Raw genomic sequence first — 27,240 nt, 5'->3', positions numbered from 1 at the left:
CTTGCAAAATAGGTTATATATGCAGCAGTTCCAAACATATGAACACACTGCATCTTCATTAAAAGCAGAGCTAATTCTTACAGAACAAGATGCTGGAAAAAAGTACTAGGATGCTAACATACTTAAAAATTAAAGTAGTATACCTACTTAAGTTTTAGTCTGTATTCATTCCAGATGGTTCTGTCACAGAAATAGTCCCAGTCAAAACAGATACATGGTAACTACTGGTAGAATAATTTTAAATATTCAGCATGATACACTGAAGATCATGCAACTAGTGTTAGTATTTTCTGAGAAAATAAATCAGAGTGTTTAAGAAATATAGGGTTTAAACTGGGACACGAAGAGTTACAACTTCTCTCTCCCCACATTGCCCTTCCTCCTTCATCCTATAAACATAATCAACTGTGGAACTAGAACAAATTAAGTTTATTATGGAACCAAAACAAATTAACGTGAAGAATACTATAACCCACTATGACATTATGTCAAAGGTATAAAACAATTCCTTCTTAAGCAGTTTTGCAAATGTCAGGTTTCTTTTTAACCACATGAACAACTTTAAATCTAAAGTGTCAAAAAGGAAATCAATAAAAAGTAAACCATTGCACCCCAGTTTCATATGAAACCAGGTCTATCCATGTGAAACAAGTTTATCACGAATTCTTCTGACAGGATAAAGATGACTGATGAACTTCAGTGACCAAACTAATTGAAAAAATATGTCTTAGTCTTCTGATCAGATTTCTGTTTTTGAAGGATTTCTAGACACCTCTGTAGCTGAAATGTAACGGTGTTTAGAGAGGATGAGCCATTTACTTTTGGCATCAGGTTGTTATGGCACATTGCCAGCTGTCTCAAGAGAAAACTAAAAATCCAGTACATTAGGTACAGACAGTGCAGCTATTCTTGGGTTACCCTGGAGAACAGTCTGACTCCTCTGAAGTTGTGTCATTCCTTGATATGTTAGAGACTGTGCTAGGAAGCATCTCAGTTTGGCCTCTTGAGCTTTTCTCCCTTTTACATCATAAACCACTTAGTAATGTGGCAAATAGCACTACTTAACATATTATTTTTTATTGACATAACAACAATTTTTCCAGGTTTATAAACAATCAATTGGTATTATACATTGTCTCTTTACTTCCAGGAAGTAGACTGCTAGCAAGGTTAAAGTGAAAAGTTATTTCTGCAGCTTTTAACATATTATTGAAAAACCTACTATTGCATGTGTATTTCACTAATATTTTCATAAAGAACTGCCTGAATGAAATGAACTGCTACTACCCTAAAGATAAGTAAGTATGGACAGCCTATATCATAAGTATGAATAGCCTATATCAACCTATATCAAGACAGAATAGCATTATCAGTACACACAAAGTTAACGGAAGAAGCTGGTCGAATATATACATCAAAATGCAAAACTATTAGAAACAAAATCTCCCACAAATGAACAATAGACAGGATGCTCCCTACAGAACCTCTATATATGCTTCTAAAATAACTGCTGGTACCAAGCATCTAGCTTTTGTACAGCTAACTTGTGTATTGCACCTGCTTATCTTGCTTGCTTGCTTGCTTCCTAGTTCTTTTAGCAGATTCTCCCACAGAGCTCTTGCCCCACAGCAAGAAACCAAAACATGAGCAATATTCAGAATAATGATTTAGATATTTCCCAGTATATCCTACAGGAGAGAACAGAAAATATTTCTCATATGGTGGAATCTAAGTAGCAACTTATATAGACGGTCTGCATGTGACACAACCAGAATAAATGATAAACAATCAGTGGAATGGGTTAGTTTCCTTAGTTAAGCATGATATATACAGGCAAAAAGAAGAATTTTAGCTAGCATAAGAAAGCGTGGATAGAGGTATGTATATATTTGAGATCATGTGCACATGGAACAAAATATCCAAGGACAGAACTGTACAAACAAGTTTTAAGATGCTACAGAAAGATAGCCCTGGGGTGACTCCGCATGCAGTGTGCACATTTGAATGGGCAGGAGGGAAAAGGATTACCTAGTCCATACATACTGTTATTCTAAAAATGCTGCTAGGCATTTTTTGTAAAAGATGATGATATCATGACAATTTTGCAAAGCTGTATTCCAGTTACGATTGCCACAACACAACGTCTCTTTATAAATGATAATCAGAGCCTATTTATAGAGAATATTTGATAAGACTTGCATTGAAAACTGTATTACTTGTTGAAAATAACTATCCTCCACTTCAAAAAAACCCACAGCCTGTCACACATCAAAATCAATATTCACTGAAACAAAAATTGAGATAGAAAATTCATGTGTTAGCCACAGAGTTCAAGACATCCAAGCACAGGCACCTATGCTTTTCTTCGCTTAGTTACTCTTACAGTTTCCCTGTACCTCAGATTATATCATTATTTGAAAACATGCAAGTCAGTAATTGCCCTAGTACACACACCACATTTCTCTGCTTTCTCACCTAAGCAGTAATGTTCCTAATACCTGCCCAGTGCTTGGACTACATTTTATAACTACAACATTTATAAAGTAAAAAAAAGATAAAAGTCAGAAGGAGACAAATAATCTGTACCTGTGTATGTTACTCATTCAGATACACTTACTATAAGGCTGTGCAACAAACACCACCAATAAACAAAGAAGCACCACACATAGCTAGCAATATTCTTACAGGTAGCAAATATAAACATTACTTTCAGATAATAGGTAAACTAGCATATAAAGCCATCTCTATTCATAGCAGCTGGTATGTCAATATTTTCCTGAACAGGGATGCTCCCCTGAACTACGTTTGCCTTAAACATGTCTGTTTATGTTGATTTGTGAACACATTGCATGTAGACATTTAGCTTTCATAACTTTTTTCAACTGCTAAAAAAATCCTGAAAACAGCTTGTTTTCTTCAATGCCAGATAAATTGCTACCTCAGTATAGATCATTTATTTGTAAGAAAAATGTTTCCTACAATACTAGAAATCGGTCTTTTTCCTTGCTAGTTCAACAAACACTTGCCTACTTGTCTAAATCATATGGCAGAAATCTGCTAAAGAATGACTGCATGTCTGGAAAACTGTTCCATTCATGGAAATATCTCTTCGCAATTACCAGACTGCTTATTTGATAAAATCATAATCCCTTTTTTCAATTTAATACATCTGTATTCCCTAGAGACTATGAGATATAAAAGTGATGAAATCAAAATACTGCTGACCAGTTAAGTTACCATTCCATTTTAAAGCTTTGTTTAAGGGGTTTATGCTTTACCCCACCATAGAGTGTGACAGCTGTTTGCAAAGAAAGAAGATGATCAACAACACAATAAAAATTCATCAAAAAAATCTTTTAGTCACTTGAAATGAAAAATGTTACAAAAAGGTTTTATACTTGACAAACTGTTTCCTTTTTTATCTTCTCTTCCAGTTTTCTTGTAGCTGCATAAGATTTTCTTGTAAAAGTTAGAAAGGTGTGTTTAATATTCATGAATGTAACACAGAATCACTCTTTTAAAAATATTATGATTCCAACCTATAGAAGACTTTGCTTATTATGTGCTAGGACTAAGAGATGATATTAAACCATATTGTTACATATGAAGTAGGTCAGGCTGTTGACTTGTAGACGGTCCATGATAGAGTATTGATCCAGAAGGTGCAGGATAGCTCTACAATTCTTCTGGTTTGCCTAACTAGGAAAGCTATAGCAAAATAATTCAGGGTATGAATTTAGTAATTGTACTTTATGCTTCACTAACTCCTTGAGTAGACAATTATCCTGCATCTTAAAGCATGCATAATCAGTCTTATCCCACACTTAGAGAACATAAAGCATTTAAAGCTCCTTGAATAGCACGTGGAAAGTACTAGTAACAATAGAGGACATATACTTTCTATTATGTAAGGTACAAGAGATAAAAATATCCCCAAACATCAAATTTTTATTCATTTTTTTTTCTCCTAAGAAGAAGTAAAATAAAGGCAAAAGCAATGGCAGTCAATTTTGGAATCTGTCTTTCCCAGTAGGTAACAAGACTGGGAAGACAATTCAAAAGCAAAGTAGGGTAGATTGCACGTTAAAGCACAATTTAATTTTTTTCAATCATGTCATATATTCTATACCTCCTCCTTCCTTCCCTCCTCCACCTTCCTTTAAATATCTCTTGCTTCTCAAAACTTTTTTTCTTAATCTCTGCCTTTATTTCTCCTTAAGGCTTGATTCTGCCCTTCTTCTGACCTACCCTGGTACATAAAGTCAAAAATTGCTCTGAACAGAGACAGCAAACTGAATCTTATTTTTCACTGACTCCTTGAGTAGACAGTTATTCCGCATCTCAAAAAATGCATAATTTGTCCTGCCTACCACAGGCAGTAAAAGAAAATATAGGAAACTGTATCACCCACATGAAGAGAGGCTGAGCGGAAGTCAAACTTGCAGGAATGAACAGCCTGACTGAAAAATACTCAGTGCATAAAGAAAAGCCTGGAAACTGAGCAAAATTTTCTACTTTGCATAGACAACCATGAAATCACGGCAGGCAGGCTTGAATTTTTATGTCAAGGCACAGGGACTTCAGAACTGTGCTACCACTGCAATAGACAAGAAGATATAAAGACCTGAAGAAGAAAAAATTTCAGGGTTCTCCCAATCCCATGACTTACCTTTCCCGCACCCCACAACCTTATCTTTCAAGTGTATAAACCACAAGAACTTATTTCATCATTAATTTTGTAACATTTCTGCAGGAAGCCAAAGAGTTACAAAAAGGAGACATCTCAGCCTGATAATTAATGCAGATCTTTGCAGGCAATAACAGATGTCAGTTTTCAAGACAATAGAGAAACACTTAGGCAGGATGGATGACTGGTTTTGTGCCTGTATAGTAGCTGACATCTGGGACTATGAAAATAGTACTTTCCAGGCACAAAATATCAAGGTCTTTCTCATGAAAACAGTCTGCTTCTTTGTATCGTGTGTTCTAATGTTTACTTATTTTGCTGGCTGAAAGATACTTGATAAGCTCCAAATAATTCTAGTCATCTATGATATCCAAAATCAAAATTTCAGGAAGCCAATTTATACAAAGCAGAGAAAAGAAATCCCTCTCTCAGCTGCTCGTATTTTTCCATCCTGTCCTTTCTGACTAACGCATTTGCAAAACTTCTTACATTAGGCTGTGTCCATTTTTCTTTCTGAAGTGGTGACGCTGCAGGTTAGCTGGCCTGATTCGGAATCTAAAGCAGACATGTATTTTGTGCATAATTTTCCCTGTTTATTTGCTGCCAGACAGCTTGAGGCCTACCTGTGCCTACAGGACAGAAAAGATGTCTCCTGGACCTTGATAGCTACAGAATTATTTCCCAGGTTCCTTTCAATGGAGGGAGTTTCTCCTAATATTTCACATCTTCCTATACAAAGTTTTTCTTTGTTCATGAATCAAACTCGAAAGAAGCTTTTAGTTCTCTATTTAAACTATTAGAGTAACAGATCAATTTGTGAGCTTTCTGGATCACATCACTTTTATGTCCATTTTTTATTTTCAATCTTCATTTTCCCTTTAAAATGTCACTCTGCCTACTTATACTTTATAAGAGCAATCCATACTTTCATAATTACATAAAACAGCTCCAAGTATATTATGTAATCCTACCACAAATGCAGTTATTTTTCCCACCTAACTTAGTTTTATGTAATTTTAGCCTATCCTTTCTTCAGTAAGAACAATGAGTTGGTGCCAAGGATTCTAGACAGAGCAACAAATATTTTATCAATCAATATTGCTCTCTTGGTGCTCAGATGCTATTTGGATAGACAGAAGTGTTTTAAAATGTCTGTTAGCTAATTCCACTTTTAAACTGACAACTCTGATACTCACATGAAGCTCACAAACAGCTTTCAAATACTGGATGACACAAACAGTACCCTGAAATCTGCATAGAAGTTGTATCTAAGGAGTTTGTATAGAACCCACAAATACTGTATCTAGTTTTAATCAGATTACTGATTTCCTAGTCACAAAATCCACATGTAAATATATAAGGCATATATTCTATATATGCCTTATATAAGCAATATATTCTATTGTTGCTTTCAAACAGAAACAAAACCCAACTTCAGATGAAGCCATTTTTGAATAGGGGATTCTTCTGCTTCAAGAACAATTTAAAACTGAGGGCACAGGGCATACCTGAAGAACAAGTAGTTTAAAACCACAACTAAGACAATTTCCTGCAAATATGCAGGTAACAAAGGCAAATTAGAGAAACCATAATTTGAAAACAATAAGGATAACAAAAACAACAGAGAGACAGCAGAAATGCTTACTCTATAAACTGTATATTTGCTAAACAAGAATGTATGTTAAAGCTGATGTTTGTAACGCCACTGTAAATTGAAAATCGAGATGGACATCTATTAAAACTTCCAGTCTAAGGTTACAAAGACAGTAGAGATTCTTCGTATCTAGCCACAAAAAGTTACTTATTAAAATACGAAGCACACCTAAAATGGAAAGGTAGCTAAAGAGTTTATGAGTGTAAATGGCTGAAATTACAAGAGTCATGAAGAATGAAAAAAAACTTAGAAAAATGTCTGCCTTTCTGCAAATTTCTGACTCCAGTATCTCACCACTGCATGGCAATTGTCTCCCTGTCAGTATTTGTATCAGATGGTCTAGAATACTCTATTTATTTCAAAATATCAAAATCTTTGGTTTTTTCCTTAAGAAAAAAAATAATACTTTGCTATTACATAGAGCTTTAAAATCAAATGAATACTGGCTCTACAATGCATCAGACAGCAAGAGGTTCCATGGCCTCAGAACACAGATCTGCGTCTTTGCAACTTTTCTTCTAAACCTCCAGAAACTCCCATCATACAAAGCATATGGTTCTAAGAAAAGCTTTTGAATATATGATGCATATGTGTCATTGTTCTGAATTGATACCATTTTCTACTTCTCAGTCTTCACCTATAAAAGAAAGAATTTAATCATAGTAGAGATAAAGCTGATTTAAATGTTTAAATTTGAGGGGCAAGAGGGCGTGCTTATTAAAAACACTCTTATGTACTACATTTCTGGTAGCAACAGAGAAGCTGAATGCGTTGAGAATTAACATTCCTGTACTGGGAATAAGAACGATAAGGGCACAAGCCTCTGTCTGTGTTCTTTTCCCGCAGCAAAGGGGTGGCCCAGGTGTCCCCTAACCCTTGCTGAAGACCCTCTCCCACACCTTCCGCTTTAACATCCATACCTTCTATTTCTTCTATTCCTGAGATAAAATTATTTAATACATAACTACTTTCCAGCCCAGGAATCCCCTATTCAATTTTCTGGAGGGTCTCACCTCAGAGCTCCCCATGTCACAGCCCACATTCCCCTGGGTGAAACTACAACCTAACTCAGTGTAAGCCATGAAACCGCTGCAGCAATCAAATCCCTGGACCTCTCTTCCCCTCTATTATTCCCAAAGGCCTTCAGCACCTACTAGTGGCTTCCAGGTGAGCCTGCTATCTTGCCTGGCCCTTCAGAGAAAAGGTGGTTTGTCTAACTTTGTAAGAGATTGAAAATACCTATGCTGCACTTACGAAAACATGAGGAAACTGAAAAGAAGCTAGGCACAGGTAAGAGGACACCCATTGTAGCATTCCTCATACAAAGTGACTGAATATCAGCAATACATAATCAAATTTGCAATGGCCAAACCTAACAGTTGATTTTTTAACTTTTTTTCCAAACATTCTGGAACATGACAGTGAAGGCTGATGTCTCCAAACCGGAATCGGGTTGCCTTGAGACCATCAACAGAGTTGAAAGTTACCATAAATGCTGTATTCAGTGTAGCAGAATTTGAAAATATTTTACATAGTCAATTAAAACTTTGAAAAGTGGACAGAATCTATTCTGAATTCCAAAACAGATCAAAGTTCCAGCTGACAGCAAAAAACCCAAGGATTTTTTCCCTAAACCATGGCTGCACATGTTATTGCTGTGACTGATTGGTTTTATTTTGAATTCTTTTCCTTTTATTCCCATACATCTAAAGCTGCTTTTATTCCCTATGTGATATCATCGGATGTTCAAGATTTAAAGTCTATGTCAGCAAAAAAAACAACAAGGCTTTCCATCTTTCACAATCTGATGTGCCTCAACTCTCATTCAACAAAAGACCTGTCAGTAGCTCCATTATCAAGTACAGTAATAAGCTTAACTTTCTGTGTGCAGTTCTAAGCCACTTCCCATAGGAACTACACAAATGCTTCTTTGTTAAATCTTGATTCAAGATTATGGACTTTATATCTGCAAACTGTGAGGTGCTTCAAAGTCTCTAGTACTGGAATCTTTGGTAATCAGATGAGTGACAATGCACAAAGTTGCAACTATGATGATTAGAGAACCAGGACCATCTTACATAAGGAACAGAGCACAGGTGTGTGGATAGGTAATTTCACCCGTCTAATGAAAGTGCTATGTGAACCTATACTGAAAAAGTATTACAGGGTATCTGTATGTTATCTGAAAAAAATCAATCTTTCCACATGACCCATATAATTAATTAAATCACTATGAAGTGGGGAACTTGATGCTTGCGTGATGGGTTGTATCACTAGTTTCCACAGCTTTCAGAATTGCCTCTTTTTTGTGTGTTTTTAAATACCACCGCACAGTTAGATACCTCAATGAGATTCAAGTACTTTGTAAATGTGAAAGGTTTTGTTTCTACACACTTCATATATATTTCTCAAAATTGTTTATGATTCAAGTAGTGTTATTTCTTTGTTTGGCACTAGCAGCAATATTTACAATTGCATGAACAGAGGTAAATATAAGTGGGTGCACCTAATTTATACAGTCCATTTCCCTTCCATTAGAGGCCTTCCTCTTCCTAAAATCAAATTAAATGGTATTATGCATTAGCAGAAAGTAATCAAATTGTACTTTATTTTACCAGAAGGACTACATTGTTGACCTTTTTATTTTGATTAAAAAATAACAGGAATTCATGTGAAGAAATTCACCAGTAATCTTGACTTACAAAATGTTCAACTGCATTATAAATAAGTAAAACATGTAAAAAAAAATATTTTACACTGCTATTTAATCCTTGTAAAATGTGTGCTATTTCTGTACTGTAAATAATTGCCATTTTCCATTATAATTATATATGAAAAATGTAAAGAAAGAACATTCATACAAAGCATTTTTTCTGTGTGCAAGTTTGTACATGCATGTGCAGTTATGGTTAAATGCATTCATGGGCAAACATACGGCTGTTGGCAAATCCCTCTACATAAAATCACAAAAAGATTTTGTGCAGATACAAAACCAGTGCATCTTTTAGTCTCTTTTACAGAACCTGTGCAAAACCTCACAGGTCATAAATCATAGCTCATAAGAAAATATGGATTGCAGGGGGAATAGAGACCTCGATGAATTAGGTTTCTTTCAGTTTGCAGTGTCTATTAGTTTCAAGGTGTGCTTGTATATTTATTGACTAAAGGACAAAATCGATTTCTTTTTTTCTTCTTTTTTCTTAGTAATAACATTTGACCAGAATGATTTCTTAATCTTCCTTTAATTATCTGACAAGAACACAGCATGGTAGAGAAAACAAGTTCTGTTTATACAAAATTTTGAACTACATTAGGAAAAATAAATAACCCATTTGTCCCTAAGCCACCAAAGAAAAACAAAAGAGATGATTTAGGTAGCCAAAATGAAATTTGTGTGTATTATAATTTCTTTCAGTAACAGGCACAGGCATCACTTTGAGGATTTACAGGCAAAAAATTCAAGATTTGGATCGAGTAATTATACTGGCTAATAGCTGCCAAAATCACCACCCTAAATAAAGTACCTCTTTTTCACAGAGAATTCCCTATCAGTGTATTTTTCCACTTTCTCAGCATATATAAGAACTATGCTGATTTAAACAGTCCCACATGGATGCAGAAAGAAAGATCAAAGTTTTCCATTGATTTCCAGTACAGGGGGCAAAGATCTCACACACATGCCAGTGACATCAGATTCAACACAAAACACAGTCACTCTAATGAATGTGATGTAACTAAAATGTATGAATCAAAGAAAGGGGACTGAAATTTTAAATATATTACTGTGCTCATTTATCCTTAGAAAAGTAGCTCCGAATAACTTTCCATTTAGTGTCACGTCTCCACCTGGCCATCTGAGGTACCCAAAAACCTGACAGATATCATCAGTCAGCAGTTCTGGTTTCCTCTATGCAACCAAGTTCCAAAAACAAGTACAGCAATGTCACTTTAGGACATCACTTGTTATGACTCTTCAAGACTGGGTTTGGAAATAGCTTCCAAACTCTATTACACTGTTTTTGTTGATCCTTAACATTAATAAAGAAAAATTGATACACTAAACCAGAAAAGAAAGCTTTATGGTGGTGGAAGGAAAGATAAAGATCCAATTGTAAACTGACAGTAATGGTTACATTCCACTACTATTTTCCACTTCATTGGTCAAAAGGGATATGAACCTCTACCTCTAGGGAAACAGCAGGTACGAAAAGTGAGAATACAGGAGATGTACAACACACATAATTTGGGATTTGTTACACCAGACTAGCAACTGGTTTAAGTTATTATGCTGTCTGTCCTTTTACTAGGTGACACCCATTAAATACTATGATCTCTTTCACTTTTCATAACAGAGATACTACAAGCAGAGCTAGTAGGTTAGGACATTAGAGAACTTTAACCTGTATTGCTGCCCAAATATAAGGAGTTTTCTTCATTGTGTTTTCTTTCAAAACAAAATGAAACTTAAACTGCTTACGGTTTACCAACATAAAGATATAGCAATATCCAAGCAGACAAAAGCAGCTTTTTTTCCCCACTATCCCCACTCGTTTAAAACAAAGCTATAGGCAATACTGTCACTGACTTTTAATGATATTTCAAGCTAATTGCAAAAAGAAAGAAAGCAAATACAATTAATTTACAAGGCATTTTTTTTCTCTTAATAATAAGTTAATAAGTTAAAAGGAAATAGTGAAAAAAGTGGTTGTGGCCTAAGGAAAAATTCAATGTGACAAATATGTAGCATAAAAAGCTCCTGACAGGAAAAGCCACCGGTTGGCTCACCGAGAAATGGAAATTTACTTTTATGAGTATTTGTTAACATTTGTTTGCTTACAAATTTATTAAGTCCCAGATTCAGTTCAAATGCAAAAATGACACACATTTATTCTTCCCATGAATACACTACTGTATTAAAATCTGAGTTGTATTGGTGGGTACAAAAACAATGGAATCAAAGTTGACTCACAAACTCACCAAAAGATGTAGCAAGGTCAATGACTACACAGTGTGGCTTGTGAGGTTTAGGTTGGGCTTTAGGAAAAAAAATAATAAAACTTTAGAAGTGTAAGTGCAGCACTGAAATATTGTCCAGAGACATAGTGGAGCCTCTAACCCTAGAGGTCTTCGAGAAATAGCTAGACAGAGCCACAGTGGACCTGATCTAGGGCTAGTGACAGCCCCACCTGCAGTGCAAGTTTGGACTGGGTGACTCACAGAGGTCCCTTTCAAGCAAAATTTCTACGATTTTTTAATCATACCTTATAAATATGTTCATATTCACTTTCATGTTCATGTTCAATCTCTAATGCAGCATGACCTAGATCTTTGACAAACTCTTACAGACCATAAACGAACTGATGAACAACTCTTAATTCATCCTTGACATTTTTGTTTCCTAGTTGCTTGCTAAACTTCCAGAGAGTAATTTTTTTAAAAAGCAAGTAGACACTCTAAGATGCTTTCTTTGTATATGAGTGAGTTGACAACTTAAGATACCTGACAGATGCTTAAACTGAGAAAATCCTTTCATTTAAGGTGCATTAGCTCAGGTACTTGAAAAGCAAGATGCATGAACTAATGAGTTACTTAAGAAAACACAGGTAAGTGACTGTGAACTGCCAGCACTGTTGACAAGTTTGTGTTCATTACCATCTAAGGTGGTATTAAAAAAAAAAAAAAGAGTTCCAGTGTTTTTAAGGATAAATTTGACACTAGACTACTATTATTGATGTAGGCCTGCAGATTTAATGAAGGAATGTATATGCTTCCATACTTGAAGCAGACAGAGACACTGTTACTACATCTTCAAATTAAAATGATTTATGCAAAATGTAGGCTACAATTTCAGTGCTTTCAAATTTTGGTAGTATTGAAAATTTCTTTTGCATTTCATATTTATTCCAACATCCATAACTGACAGAACTACCAAGCTCTTAAAGTTCCTGAGATCCTAAAAGACAATATAGTCACATCATCTAAACACAAATTCTATTTAAAAAGTTTAAAAAACGCCAACAAAACATTGGCCTGCACAAAAGCTAAAAAGTATTAACACCTTCAAATTACTGAAAAGTTTAAAAGTTTGTAAAAATGGATCACTGTATCTAGCTAATAACATTCAAACATTCCCAATATTTGTATTCTTTTTTAAAGCATCTAAACAGGCTAACATAATGGAAGTTATTTCATTTATAAGTTACAAAACATATATAAAAATGAACAGAAAACCCAAATGGCATATTTAAAAAACCACCCTGATATATATAAAATTTGTCTTCTTACATTATTGAAGAATTCCCTTCATCCACATTTATTCCTTTCCCTTTGTACTAGCAACCTTGTATGCATAAATTTTTGGACATATTTTAATATGCTTCCGCATTAGATATCTTGTACTTCTGGTTCAGTACGTACAGCTACAAATTAGGGGGGATGGCACCAAGCCAAAGAGAACTGCAATAAAGCAACCTTGTTGTCTGAGTATTTCAGAAAGATACTTGACATTTCAAAAGCTAAAATGATCCCACTTTACCTAAGAGGAACTAAAATACATAACTTAAAAGCTACTTTGAGACTAATTTTTCATAGAAAACTTGTGAAATCTTTGACCAAACTAAAATTTCTATGTCAGTTTATTAATGTTTGAAATCACAGTAATTACTTGCCTTTCAGATTACTTATGAAGTGAATCATATTCCCTACATCAGTAACAGAACAGTTTCTACACTCTGTTGTACTGTTGTGAGGAAAGAGTTTACGGTTTACAAAGACAACATGAACTTCTTTGTCTACTTCATTACACAGGTAAAAATCAAATGCTTTTTTCACAGCAAAGCTAACCCAGAACAACCACAATTATAGGAATGGAGAGCAGAAGTAGCACTCATTTCACTTCATTACTGAACATAAAATATACTTTGGATGCATCCTCTGTTCTTAGACAAGTTGGTAAAAACTCATGCTATTAGACGTTTTATTACTGTTTTTGCTGTTGTCTCATAATTCATGTTTCAAACTAAAATGCATTAAAAAATGATACATTCCCTACTTCTTAATGTATTAATGCACACACATAATGAGGCCTCGGTAATATGCCACATGGCAGATATGTAACAGATTTACAATTTGAATCTCCTCTCCATTCTTAAAACCATTTAACCATTGACCTGCTTTTGTTAAGCAGTTTCATTATTTATTAAAAAAATAAGGCTCTAAAACAATATTTATCATATTGCTGTGATATTAGCCATTTGGTTTTATTTCTGTTCTAGTGAACTACCTCAGTATCTTAAATCACGTTTTTTTTCAAGCCATTAAAAAAAAAAATATTTCTAGATAGTCAGTCTCTTAATGCAATCCCTGAGACTACGGAAATGATTAAAAGAACAGAATAATTTTTTTTTTTCTTAAATTTAGGCATTCAAAATAATTGCAGTGTTAGTACCTCCATGAAGTACTTCAAATATTTTTTTAAGCTAGGCAGACAGTCAGATCATGGTAAAAATGAGCATTCCCTTCAGTAATCTCAGTATTACTGGAATTCAACTACTAGTCAAGAGAGAGGTTACAAAATAGAATATAGAAAAACAATCCTACCATCAAAATTTAATATTTTTTAAAGTCTTAATTAGTTTGAGTAATTATGTTGCAATAACTCACTAAGAAGTTTAAACAACGGTTATCATATTTAAGCACTCTGAATGGAAATCTCCATTATGGATGCTGTTTGAAGAAAATGATCAGTTTTATTTAGGTAACAGTGAAGTAACATACTAATTTTAAAAGGTAATTTGCTAAAATACATTTTATAGTGCATTAAAAAAGGGGATCATAAAAATAGCTCCTAGAATTTAGAAGAAATAAATTGCAACTACAAACTAGCAGAGTCACTTTAAAATATGGTGTAACTCTTCACTGGTATGACTATATATCATCCAGAGATATCATCCAGAGCTTTGAACTATAACTGATTGTATGGAAAAATACTTGGTAAATTCCTTTTTTTTTCCTTTTGAGTTCTGTTTTCTCTCACTTAAGAAAGACACAAATGCTGTTTTTAAATTTAGAATTTTGAGGGACCCTTAAATAATATCCACTGAGACTAATGCTAGGTTTTATAATAATAATTTTAAATATAGCTAATGTATGGATTTTTTTAAGTATACTGGTAATTGCTACTCAACAACTAAAGTGGTTAGGGGCACATTTAAAATGAATTCAGAAGTTCAATGAATTAAATCTAAAACTGGACTACAGCAATAGGGTGTTAATGTGAGTCATTATTGGTGTTTGTCAGAAAGTATTAAATGTCTTAAATTTTTAAATTAAATTATATTCTAATCAAGTCAGAAATAAATTCAGGTTAAATACAAGTTCCATAGTTGTTTTTATGATGTAAATCTACCTCTGGCTGCAAATCAAATGTTCTGTTGGGAATGGTATTCTCTATTGCAGTGTGAAATTAACAGTTACTACTTGAAAGATAAGACAAAAATGTAAAGTGACGATTATTAGGTAGTTTGGGACGGTTTTATCAAAGTACAAAACCAAATTGCAATGACCTTAATGGTCATAATATGACCATAATTACATAGTTAACATGTCATAACTTATTTGCACTTTATATCAGTCTTGAGCTGCAAACAAGATTTTAGATATTATAATTTGAAAAATATTTTTCCTCCGTGGTAGCACGTAGCACACTATTTTCAATACTGGGATTAACATGAACACTGATGGAATATAGATTTATGTTATTTTTTAAAGGTCGTATAAAGCAGGAAATACAAATGTCACATAAGAACAGAAGCTGGGTCCTGGGTCAAATGAAACTTCAGTATTACAGTGTAGTTGCTAACACAGTAAATACAGCAAATGAATAAACAAAAACCTGAAAATGTATTTCTGCAACATAGGCAGAGGTTGTGGCCATTTCAATTTTTATTATATCAGAAATATATTTTGTGTTTTGGTACTCAGAAAGGAGGCGCATTTTTTCAAAGATTAATGGAAGCACCTATCTCTAGAGATAAAAAAGCACAAAATTAAACTTTCTATTATGATTGATAAACTACTGCTAAGTTTGTCTCCAAAGAACTGAAATAACAACCCAAACCACTAAGTTTCCCACAGAAGAAATTAAATAAAAACAACAGTACCTGTGGATCGCTACAAGACAAAACAAACCTGAAGTGCGATACATCTCCATTTTCCACATTTAGAACAACCAACTGGGAACAAAATATGTAAAAATCATAGGCTTCTGTTCTGTTCATCTTGATGATTCAAAAGTGCATCTACATGCAGCTTCCTTCAACTGGCTATTATACTACATTATTTTTAAGAGTACAGGTTAAGGGGGACAACCCATCTTCTAGTACGACAAGAAATAGTTTGGAAGTTTGTATCATCTCATTGCTCAGAGAGAAAATCATTTATCATGTACTGTAGGACAAAAGATTTGCAACTATCTGTTATTTGAGAAATATGCTATTGCAGTAATTTATCTCACTGTATGGGTCTTGAAGATGCACGGTGGTATCTCAAATCAACTCCTAAAGAAAACTGCATGAAATTTTAGTGACATTGGGAACACTGATAAAATTTACACAAAGAAAATTTGTTTTTTGATAGTTATGAATTATATATGGTGCTGACATACTGTTCAAGGGCTTTTTTCTGCTTCAGGGATTACTTTTGGTAAAGTTTTAATTTGACTTTTTCTTATTAACCATTTCTTTATCCTACTGAAAACTCTAGACAGATGACTAAAGTTCCATGGACACTCTTAGCAGAACTACAGATGATGTCCTCTGACAGGGTTCCAATCCCAAAATACATAAGTATGCAGCTGTCTTTCCTCACATTAAAAATCCTTTTGGTTTCAAAGCCAACAGGATCCCTTCTGGAAATAAAATTAGGTGTCAATACTTGCAAGGCTGTTTATGACTAAACAACACTGAAACATAAAAACCCAAACTAAAACAACAATATAAAAGGAATATAAAAAATCAGACCAAAGAACTGAAAAACATCCTTACAAAAGCTATATACTCTATATTTTTTTCTTGTGGCTAAAGGAAGATGCACAGAGGTTCTGAAATACATGAAAAGACTCCAAATCTTCACTCTGCATACTCCAATATAAACAGTAATGCCATTTGAATGGAGGAAGGAATAGTATATAGAATACTGTGTATTGCTGCTTTGTTAAACTGCATAAAACCCTGTAACTCATCTCTATTACTAGAATAAGCTCTCACTGCCCTGTATTAATTTCCAGAGGGTCTATAGAAATATTTGCTTCAGAATTCTGAAAGAATTAACATTTTAATGTAAAAGTAAACAAAACCATTTTAGTAGCTGCTAGAGATTTTGCCAAAGTTAAGTATCATTAACGCATAGAAGACGATACAGATCACTTACCACCCACTTGTTCTGCAGGTAATTTATTATTACAGTCTACTGGAGTGGTGGTTGCAGCCTATCCAGAGAAAAGAAACCTTACAACTAGCCTAAGAGAGCCTCAAAATTGGCATTAAACATCATAAATCCTGCTGATTTACTTCAGTGTGTTCAGGTCTCTGAATAATTAAGTAACGGAAGAAAAAGTAGAGAGAAAATGCTTTTGTGGAAAGGAAGAAAAAAAATAAGTTTTTAAGAAAGCAATATATATATATTCATTTTCTTTCATATATGTTTAGTAATAAATATATAGTTACATAATACAATACCAGCATTTTATACACACACAGACATACATATATGCATAACATAGATAACTACTAAAGACGATAACAGATAGTTATAGATAGACAGTACAGATAGATCTGTAGTAACAGATAATTAAAAAATTATCTGTTCACTTACCCACAAACACAAACATCACTCTCAGTGTGACTACTGTTTGCATGCATCGGGTCATTAAAAGACTACAAAAGAGAAAGAAATATGCACAGCATAGGAGAGCATAATAGCGGAAAGATTGATTCTGAGAAGAAGGGTAACTTGGAACTCAATATAGCAGCAATTAAAATAATTTTGGAAGAGAAGATGAAAGCTATATTTATTTAAATGGTATAAATTAAGTAAGAGATTGCAAATCAGTAGTGTGTAAGGATGAAACCTTTTTAACTCGAAAATGTATTTACTACCTGTTTCATTCTGTCTATCCGTAAGTGCTGCATTTATCCCACAAAAAATACATTTCCCTTCCAACTAATACTGTACAAAAGACATGGTGATTTAAAAATAGATTTAAAAAAGGCCAAAATTAAGAAAGAAATAGTTCTAGTGAGATCAAAGATTAGAGAGATTTGCTAAACCAAGTGAGAAGCAGAAATGAAACACTCTTTTATGAGGAAATACCCACAGTATTCTTACTCTTTATGATTTACATAACAAATGCTAAATATTTGAGAGAGAACTCAACCAACTCTCATGGGATTTTTCTGTATTATTCAGCAGGAAGATCTGATCCCCTGATAATTAAAATATGCTATTTTAAAATAGAAGGCATACGTAGCCTAAATATTAAAACATTAGAGCTTAACAGCATTTTGCAAGACTATTTTAACATTGTCAGCTATATCTAACATCTTGGAAAATCCATAATCTAGCTATGAAATAAAAAAATGCAACCCACAGTTATATTTTGTCCTGTGACAGTTGGACTTAGCTGAGTATAAACACTATCTTATTCCTCCAGACATCCACTTGTAACAGCTATTTTAAAATAAAAAATATATAATTCAATTATAGTTTGCTGAAACTTTTTTTTTGCCTCAGCAAATGTCCTCATAGAAGAAAAACTTTTTTAAAAAATCGTGTCCTCAGAGACATTTAATATATCAGTAAATGATGAAAAAAGGCAATATAAAAAAGGAATACTCACAATTTCAGAAAACAAAAAGGCTATATATCTAGAGAGCTCTTTTTCAATATTCAGAATCTTAAAGGTATCAGCAAAATACCACAGTTCACCTCAGATCCTTGTGCCAAGCATTTAGTCTGAAAAGTTTTGTGCAATTACTTTACAGTCAGAAATAGAGACTTTTTAAGTTAGGCAAAATCCAGAACTATTATCTACAAGACAACTGTTGAAACAACTGTCATCTTCTCCAGGTTACTTGACAGGGATTGTTATGAGATAAACATATTCACCGAATTGTGCTAACTGCACGCCTATTAATGACTTTTGCGTACTTTTCAGATATTTCTGAAGTGATTTCTCATGGTGCAGCTATACAAAGTGCTGATTTTGAGCAACTCCTTCCAAACTTCTGAAAAAACTTGCTTTTGGGGTTTTTTGGGGGGTGGTGGTGGTCTTGTTTGGGTTTTTTGTTTTTTTCTTTTTCTTTTTCTTTTTCTTTTTCTTTTTCTTTTTTCTTGTACTGGAAGCCTACATATTAAAGTTTGCCTTGAAATGATTTTCTGCACATACAGACAAAAAACAGTGGTCTGACTACTTTTCTAAAGTGGAAGTAAAGCATTAGAGACTTTAATCTTTCATTACTCATAATAATGCAGTTTTTAAACAATTCTTAGTAAATTTACACTTAACATTACTGCAAGATCAGACCCTTGTAATATCTACTCGTTTCACAGGCTAGTCTCATCAAATCTTTTCATCTTTGAACACAAAATCTCACATGCATAGCACTCTGCATCACTACAAACTTTATAAGTAATAATTCACTTAAAACAAATTCCCAGCACTAAGGATACCAATAAAATCCAGAACTAGAGCATAAAATTGAAAAGACAGTTGCACAATTCTGTGTGTGCTTGCTGCCCTAGCTCACTGCTATACATCTTCACACCAACCTAATTCATTTGACACAGTCTCCCCACAGCTGAGAAAGCCTCGCTTTCTAACTAGTTCTTAGTAAAAGCTTAAATACAACCCCCCCTATGTTTAAGTAAACTTAAAGCTGTGACACAAATCAACAACAGGCAGGAAATTCAAAGAAAGCACTAACAATCCAAGCTTAATTCATGATTGTTTAACAAAAGGGCAAAATGATATGAAGAACTAATGTCAGCTTTAAATTCACTCTGTGTTCTTGGGCAAACAGGTGTTTTTCTCAAAGATCATAACAAATCAGGCTCTCCTGTCAGTCTAGGTAAATTCTAGTGATTATTCAGCATTTAAAAATGTGCTGGATGTAAAGAAATTTTTAAACTAATTTTCAGCATACTAACATGTTATATTGTAACATACCTCATGAACTAATGACAAACCTAAATAGGTTAAATTAAGATATTCTATAAATTTTTCAGAAGTGATCAAAATACACTTTTTTGTATACACAAAAATAAAAAATTAACTATTTTGTAAAGTAACATGAAACAGAGCAATATATTATTTTCTTTTTCACAAGTTAGCATCTCTTAGTATATACTTGTACTTCAATTCCTCTTTGAATCCGTATAACATAATAAAACTTTTTTCTGGGCAGCAGAATCTTCGAGAAAGGAATACTGCCTACTAGGATGCAGGGTTTTTTAATTAATCTTTTAGGCTTCAAATTAAAATTTAGTATTTAGTGTGTTTTAAAAATACTAATTGCATATAAGCATGTCTGTCTGGTAGCTTTGCATACTGTTTTATTGTAGAAATCAGGAAACAGAATGAAATGAATAAACTGACAAAGTTCACACTTCATAGACATACATGAAATTATCCCACACATACATATCTATTGCATGAATTCCAGGGCAATAATAACAGGGTTTACTGTAATAATTTTCTTTATTTACTGCAATTATTGTTATTATTGTTATTATTTTTGCTTAATTAATGTCTCAAATGATTACAAATTTTGTTGGAAATTAACAATATTACTAATCTTTTTCCAGTTGAATTGCCAAGCAATTATGATGTTGTCCTAGAAGTCAAAACTGCACTAACTGCTGTAGCATCAATAATTTTTGTGGAGGAGTTTCAAAGAAGTCTTTAGAAATCCTGCATCTGTACTGCATGTCTGCATCTGTACTCCATCAAGCTGCAAGAAATCTGGTTACCAGCTCTAGATACGTTTTAAAAACCCAGTGAAAAAAACGTGGACAGTTACAATTTAAAATTAGTGTTAAGATTTTAATTTCCAAAGCAAGGACAATTATGTGTTTCACCCTCAGGATTACCAAACAAAAAGCACAGTTGCATATGTCTGTATGCTCCCACCAAGTCATGGCCTCAGAGAGCTTTGGAAACTAGTTAGTTACTTCTTGGTGGAGCCTGAGCAACTATCAATGCAAAGTTTTAAGTCTTCATAAGACCACGGAAGACCACCTGAATGAACCCACAAGAAGTCATGTACATGCTCCTCAGCTGATTTCCTCTATATGTCACAAATACAAAGGTCTGGAGGACATGAGTGCTTGAAAAGCACCCGAGGAAGAGAATGGCTCTTCTCTTCCCTTTGTAGAAGAGAGGCAGCTGCTTTGTTATAGGAAGTTCAAGAACAAATTGATCTTACAGCACTGTTAAGGAGCTCACTTCTTTAACTTAACAGCATCACAAACAAATGTGGGAAAGTCTGGTACTGAAGTACCAGGAAATGAAAAAGGTAAAAAGGAAAAGGGTGAAAACTGCCTCCATCCTGCCACATTCTTGTTAGACTCATTAATATTCACTTGCTATCACATTTTTAATCTAAGGCAAAGTTTTTACTTCCTTAACAAAGCATAAATTATGCTTATAAATTCTACTTTACTACAGTTTATTTTGCATTTTCAGTTCAGATGTTACAAGCAGGTGAATACATTTGTCAATCAATCCACACTCAGAGTTGCTTACTTATGCTTTTACAGTATCTAGAAATGCACATGTATTTTTGGATTTTCTCTCAAAAGCTTTCCTGGTCTCCAGGACAATTCAAAGGGCACTCTACCTAGTCTGCCCTGTAACTGCCAACTCTATAAGGAACACTTTGCAGCACATATGTACACTGACTTTCATACTTCTAACCACAGATATTTTTAAGCACGTCAAACACTTTTTGTACATTTCTTATTTTTATGGTAAAGGTTCTGAAAATTTTTATGTATAAATTTTCAACATTTTCCAACAAATAAGAGACCTGTGTGTAGCTAGTAGAGCTCAATCTTCAAAAAACAGAGTTAAAGGTGTATTACATACCATAGTCAGTGATCTTACAGGACACTAAATACAGCTCTTTCAGGTTCCGGCCTTCTTTGGCAATCACCTCCACACATCTGGAAGACACATACAGTAAAATCACAGTTATAAGACAATAGAACATTTTTAAATAGCAACAGCGCAATCCACAAGTGTAATGTACTGTATATAAATTTCTTCATTTTCTGAATTGTTACATTCAATTCACTGAAAATGCATATGGCTACAGGTACATACTGGAGAAAAATATTATTTTACATTGAATGCTTTTATATCAATATTCCTATAAGTCTTTGAAATATACACGGACAAATCCTTTGGAAAATAATACAAATGTGAACTTTTATTTCTTCATTACTGTGTAACTTTGGAAAGTTTCTATTACAAGATTTTAGCTTGGAGAGTTTTCTTCTAGGGAAGAACTACAAATGCACTGTAATAAGGACAAAAGATAAGAAAATGCGATTTTAAATTCATGTTAGTATTTCTTCAGTGATTATTGCAGGAATGAGCATTCATCAGGTCACAAAATGCTACATGCCATTGGTGTTCCAAAATGTTGCTAGAGAAGCTTGTACAGATGAGGAGACAGATCATTCACTTGCCTTCTCTCAACTATGATGAGTTTGCAATGAAACTCCTAAGGTTTTTTTCTGTTAATCTCCTTGTTCAATTTCTTGTAAGCAAGAAAATCAGTATGAAAACTAAAATTGTCTTGTAAAATAAGAGCTTATATACTTGCAACCAATTCTATACTAATGTTACGTTTACAACTGAATTGTTTATAGTGTAATACTCAAAAATATAGTTAATAAATTATGGTTTTAGTCCCTATTGTCTACATAAAGACATTTTTAAAAGTATATTTTATAGGATAAATCATAAGAATTTCTTCTGATCCAATACATTCCTCTTTAATTTTCAGATCAATTACCCAATCATCTACCCTGTCTCTTAAATCAACCATCCTAGAATACACAAAATTAAATTACTTGCTGATTTTGAAAAAAATAGGTATTGCTAAATTTGTCATAACTTTTGGAAAATACACTGACACCCTCAGGGACCTTTTTCCTCCCCTTACCACCACCAATAGATTATCTCCCAATCTGATTTAACCTTTCAGGCTGCCAATTTTAGATTTTAAAAGCAACCACCTAATTCTTACAGCTTACAGTAACACAATAGCTGAATGATAGCCCTTCATATCTATTTGTCCCCTCTCTGCTTCCTTCTTTTAAAATCTGGAACAAAAATTCACTACTACTAATAAACCAGTGTGCTTCTGACAGGGTAACGTAATCATAGTTCCTTTACCACTATCATAAATTTTCAACATTTGAAAACTGTGAGAGCCTAGTATTTTGAAAATTTTTGCAATGTTTGTCATTGGGAAAAGATTGCTCTACTTCATGAATACACAAAGAAAGAAGAGAGATACTTAACTTGGTAACCCCTGACATAGAAGAAAAACAGAGTGAACCTCCAGATTCGGTATTTGTTTAAACTTATAATTTATCTGCTAAGAAGATTAGCAAACATGGCAGTTATTTTTCTTTTAGAAGCTACACCAGGACTATGCTTTTAAATATAGACTAATCTCAGAATTATACATTTTCATCACATTATTTTCCTAAAAATCAGACAAGATATAGAGCATTAAACACATTCTACATACATGAAAAAATTCTGTTCCCGTAAGACATGATTTTGAACAAGATACTTATTTTTGTTAACTGGCTTATTGAGATAACTAGGCTCTGAGAAAGATGTTTTATTATTATTATTCATTCCTAGTAATGAGAATTTATTGTTTATATTAGTAATATGATTAAATAGAAAATAATTATCCTGTATTTTATTAGTTAGTATGTTCATTAGAGATTTCAACAAATAAGATGTAATTGAAAAGTGAATGGACATTACAGTTAAAAGAAACTTTCAGTAATTCTTACTGCATATATCATTTAGCAGTGTACTGAGATTATGAAACGCTTCTTAACTTGGATAAAAACTTGGAACCTATAAAAATATTTTGAATATTTTATCTAATGACTAGGAGTTTTTAAATTATTTCTGATAATTTTTCTTTACAGAGAGACAATGAATTGATCAAAAATACAATATAATAATCAGCATCTAAAAATACCACAAGACAGTCAAGATGACATAAAGGACTACCAAATTTTCCCTATGGCTTCAGTTACACAAATTTTCAATCAATCAAGGTCAAATTTGTATTATCTGCACATAAACGTATCTGCATGTGCATCCTTCAGCATCATTGCATACTTCAACCTCAGGATGCTGGCCATTCTCTGGCTTCAAATAAAATCAGTTCAACTGTGAAGAAAGGAAGTTGCTTCTGTCCCCGCTCCCATAAAGAGTGCCATTACATATTACAAACTTGTCATAACAAATAAAGAGTGCTAGAAATGCAGTGTTTGAGAATAAATTTTAGACACAGTAGATCACTCAAATCCAGCAGCAAAGGACAAAAGTACTAGCCTGTGGCCTTTATAATTACATGCTTTATTCCTTCAAGATAGTGCTGGCTCTAAGGGTTACAGTTTTTTCAAGTAGCTTGAGTGACTCCCATCCTGTTCTTAGTGACGTCTTGGAGTCTAAATGAAATACTGTTCACAGTCTTTAGCTATTTCAATTAAACAGAAAAATGCAAAAAAAATGTAGCTCTGAATGCCTCATTTCTTTTTGTTTTTGAATATAATAAAGTCACCTAACATCTAAAAGAATGAGGTAATGACACAGCCAGTTTGGAGAAGAAAAAATTAAATATAGCTGAAATACTGAATTTATAATTTTTTTTACAAATTCAGTCTGCCCTCTATAATTTGCATAAATCAATCTAATTTCAGTTTTAATTTCTATTATCCTTTCTATAGATCATGCCCATGTAAATCAACTTGTAGTGATAGAAGAAACATGTTAGTCTCTGAGAGGCCTCATTAGCCTCTGCTCTGTAGAACGCCAGTCACACAATACATACTTGTCAGTAACAACTGATCTCTTTACAACATCAGGAAAAATAAGAGTAGTTGTGTATTTATTACTTTTACCTTTTAATCTTTGTTAAATATGACAGCAAAGAAAAAGGTTAAAAGAATAAAATGAAATTAACCTTTTCTAGAAAACAAGGATCAAGTCACGTTAATTCTGTTGTAATAATCCATCAAAATTATATGATTGTCATATCTATCTTTGGAAGCCTTCATATATACAACATTACTGAAGTAGACAACAAAGAAGCTTAACTTTAAACACATCAGGATAAGACTGGTAAATATGAGAAACAAAGTTATTACTTAAAGCAGACAGAAATGAGTAAAACAGATAATTAAGCCCGAAAAAATTGGGATGAAACCCTGTCTGTCAGGGAGCTAACACGATGCCTCTTGGACATGGTAACAACAGTTGTGTGCCAAGACAAAGAGGAGATATTTTTAAATCTCTCAACCCAAGGTTACTGAACAGGCTTTTATCAGCTCATCCTACTAATTTAAATAGCAAAAAGACATGCAATGACCAGATGAAGTAGTGAAAGTTACTGGGACACAGATATTTCTTTTACATTTTTCCTCCAAATGTATTAAAATATAAACTCTCTTCCAACAAGAAAAGCGATTTTCAAACTCAAAATAAGTAATTACCAAAAATGAGACAAGGGTTCATTAGCCAAGGAATAAAGAAACAAGACTATAATTAGAGCTTTGATAATATACAAGTCCAGATCAGAGCTGGCCAAAGCTAAAATCTCTTCACCTGTTACTTTGTAAAGTATTATTTAGAACCATGTAGGATATGAAAATATCAAAACATAAAACATGAAATACTTACTTTAGGAAGAAACTGCTTAGTCATTAAACCTGAAAATACTATCTAAAAAATTATTATGCCAAGCTTTCCCTAGATCTAGTCAATATTTTATGAATGCTATTCTCTGATAGACTGATGTGCAATTCAGTTTTATTGCATTTGAATCTGAAAGTATTACATTAATATCACACACTATGGAATTTACAGTGCAATCAGGAGCAAGAAAAAGGCAAAGAGCAGAAATTGATTTCACATAAACAAGCCAATCAATGTACCAGAAACCAAGAATATAACTAAAAATATACCTAGCTATTAATATAAAATAGAGTTACAAGACCACATATGTTTGTAAGACAACTCAAGCCTGCTCAGTGCTGTGATGTTTAATACATCAACATTCCAACACCCCAAAGCTGATTATGTTCAGGGACTAACAAAACTAAGATTGTGTCTTACTATTGTAATTTCTAAAAATGACTTCTTACTTTAAAAGCTAAACAAATCTCAAGAAGAAAAGGATATAACTATAATGATGCTAAAATTCCAGCAATTAATATCAGGTAAAAACTCTCAATCTGGGTTACAGAAACTATGGAAATTTGTCTATTAATATGTACTTGCATATGCTACTCTTCCCATATGGTCTGTATACATGATCAGGAAAACTACTGTGTACAAAGATTTACCAGTATAAACCTTCTGTGCAAACATGTCTCTTCTTCAGAAGTAACAAAACTGCATGATCAAGCCATAGATATGTCTACTGATAACATTAAATTTAGGCCTATCATCTTGACAGCTCCCACTTATAAATCTGTGCAATAAATTCACAAAGTCAAGGTTTCTGACTTCGTATGATGTAATAGAAAATATAAGAGTTTAAAAATAATAATGAAAAAAAGACAAACTAAAAAAATAAGTCATTCAAAACCTTGCAGTTTTCTAGTCTTAGCCAACTGATGCCTACATTCTTTGACGTAAATAAAAGCTTAAGGTTAATGAATTAAACTGTGCAAGCTTTTACCTGTAAGATACAAAAGATCCTTGAGTAATGGAAAATAGTTGTCTTTTCCATGTACATACACAGCATTTATGTTTTCAGTCTAATTCTAAAAACACTGGAAAATCATATTTGTGACAACCAAAAGGAACTAATGAGAAAATATGACTACAGTATTTGTGGTATAAGTGGTCCTGGGAGACCTTGTTACAGTCTGAGATGCTCTTCAGCCCCAAGTAAAGCTAATTGGAGTTGCCATGTACTGGTTAAGAGATCATAATTTGAGGGAGTGAGTTTCACTCACTGTAGAGGTGTAAAACACCCAAAGCATTAACACTCTCCCTTATTAAGATTCAAAATGAACATCAGACTGTTTACATGGCCATCTTTGCATTTGACTGGCATACATTTGTCTCTAAGCAGTAGATGTTTACTATCCTTCAAGACATAACCAAGACCACTACTGGGAACCACAAAAGAGCTTGGAAAGAACAAGAATACTAAAATATACAATGGAAAACCAGAAAACTTTCCCAAAGAAATATATGGAGCTCCTCAAAAATTAGCGGTTCAAAGGTTAAACTTAGGCAGAAAATAGTAGCTGCCCATAAAATAATACTCATGGTCATTGGTTTTGATGACTTAAACATTACTAAGGAAGGCTATAATACAATATAATAACCAAGTCTCTCCCATAACGAAAGAAAACCCCTTGTCACGGAGGTACATACAGAATCCTAAGAAACTGATATCATTTGAGGCCTTCTGTACATAATTTGAACGCTAAAACAGTGAAGGGACTAACATTTGACTGAGAGATCTACAGAGCCTTGTAAAACCTCATAACAATAAATGATGAATTTCACATGCTGATGGATACATATTCTTCGTTCAGGATTCTCTTTTATTCTTTTTATTGA

General features: G+C 33.5%; 1 protein-coding gene across 1 annotated transcript in view; it reads right to left on the bottom strand.

Moving 5' to 3' along the window:
* The window catches only part of FBXL17 (F-box and leucine-rich repeat protein 17), a 371,620-nt gene that overhangs the window by 73,771 nt on the left and 270,609 nt on the right, over positions 1-27,240 (bottom strand). The window contains exon 9 of the mRNA XM_014951456.1: positions 21,487-21,563. Within this exon, the coding sequence (XP_014806942.1) occupies positions 21,487-21,563 (77 nt within the window). The remainder of the gene's footprint in view (positions 1-21,486; positions 21,564-27,240) is intronic.

Source organism: Calidris pugnax, unplaced genomic scaffold, assembly GCF_001431845.1.
Source record: "Calidris pugnax isolate Ruff unplaced genomic scaffold, ASM143184v1 scaffold148, whole genome shotgun sequence".
Lineage (NCBI taxonomy): Eukaryota > Metazoa > Chordata > Aves > Charadriiformes > Scolopacidae > Calidris > Calidris pugnax.
The sequence above is the reverse complement of the archived record's forward strand: the minus strand, read 5'-3'. Positions and strand labels throughout refer to the sequence as shown.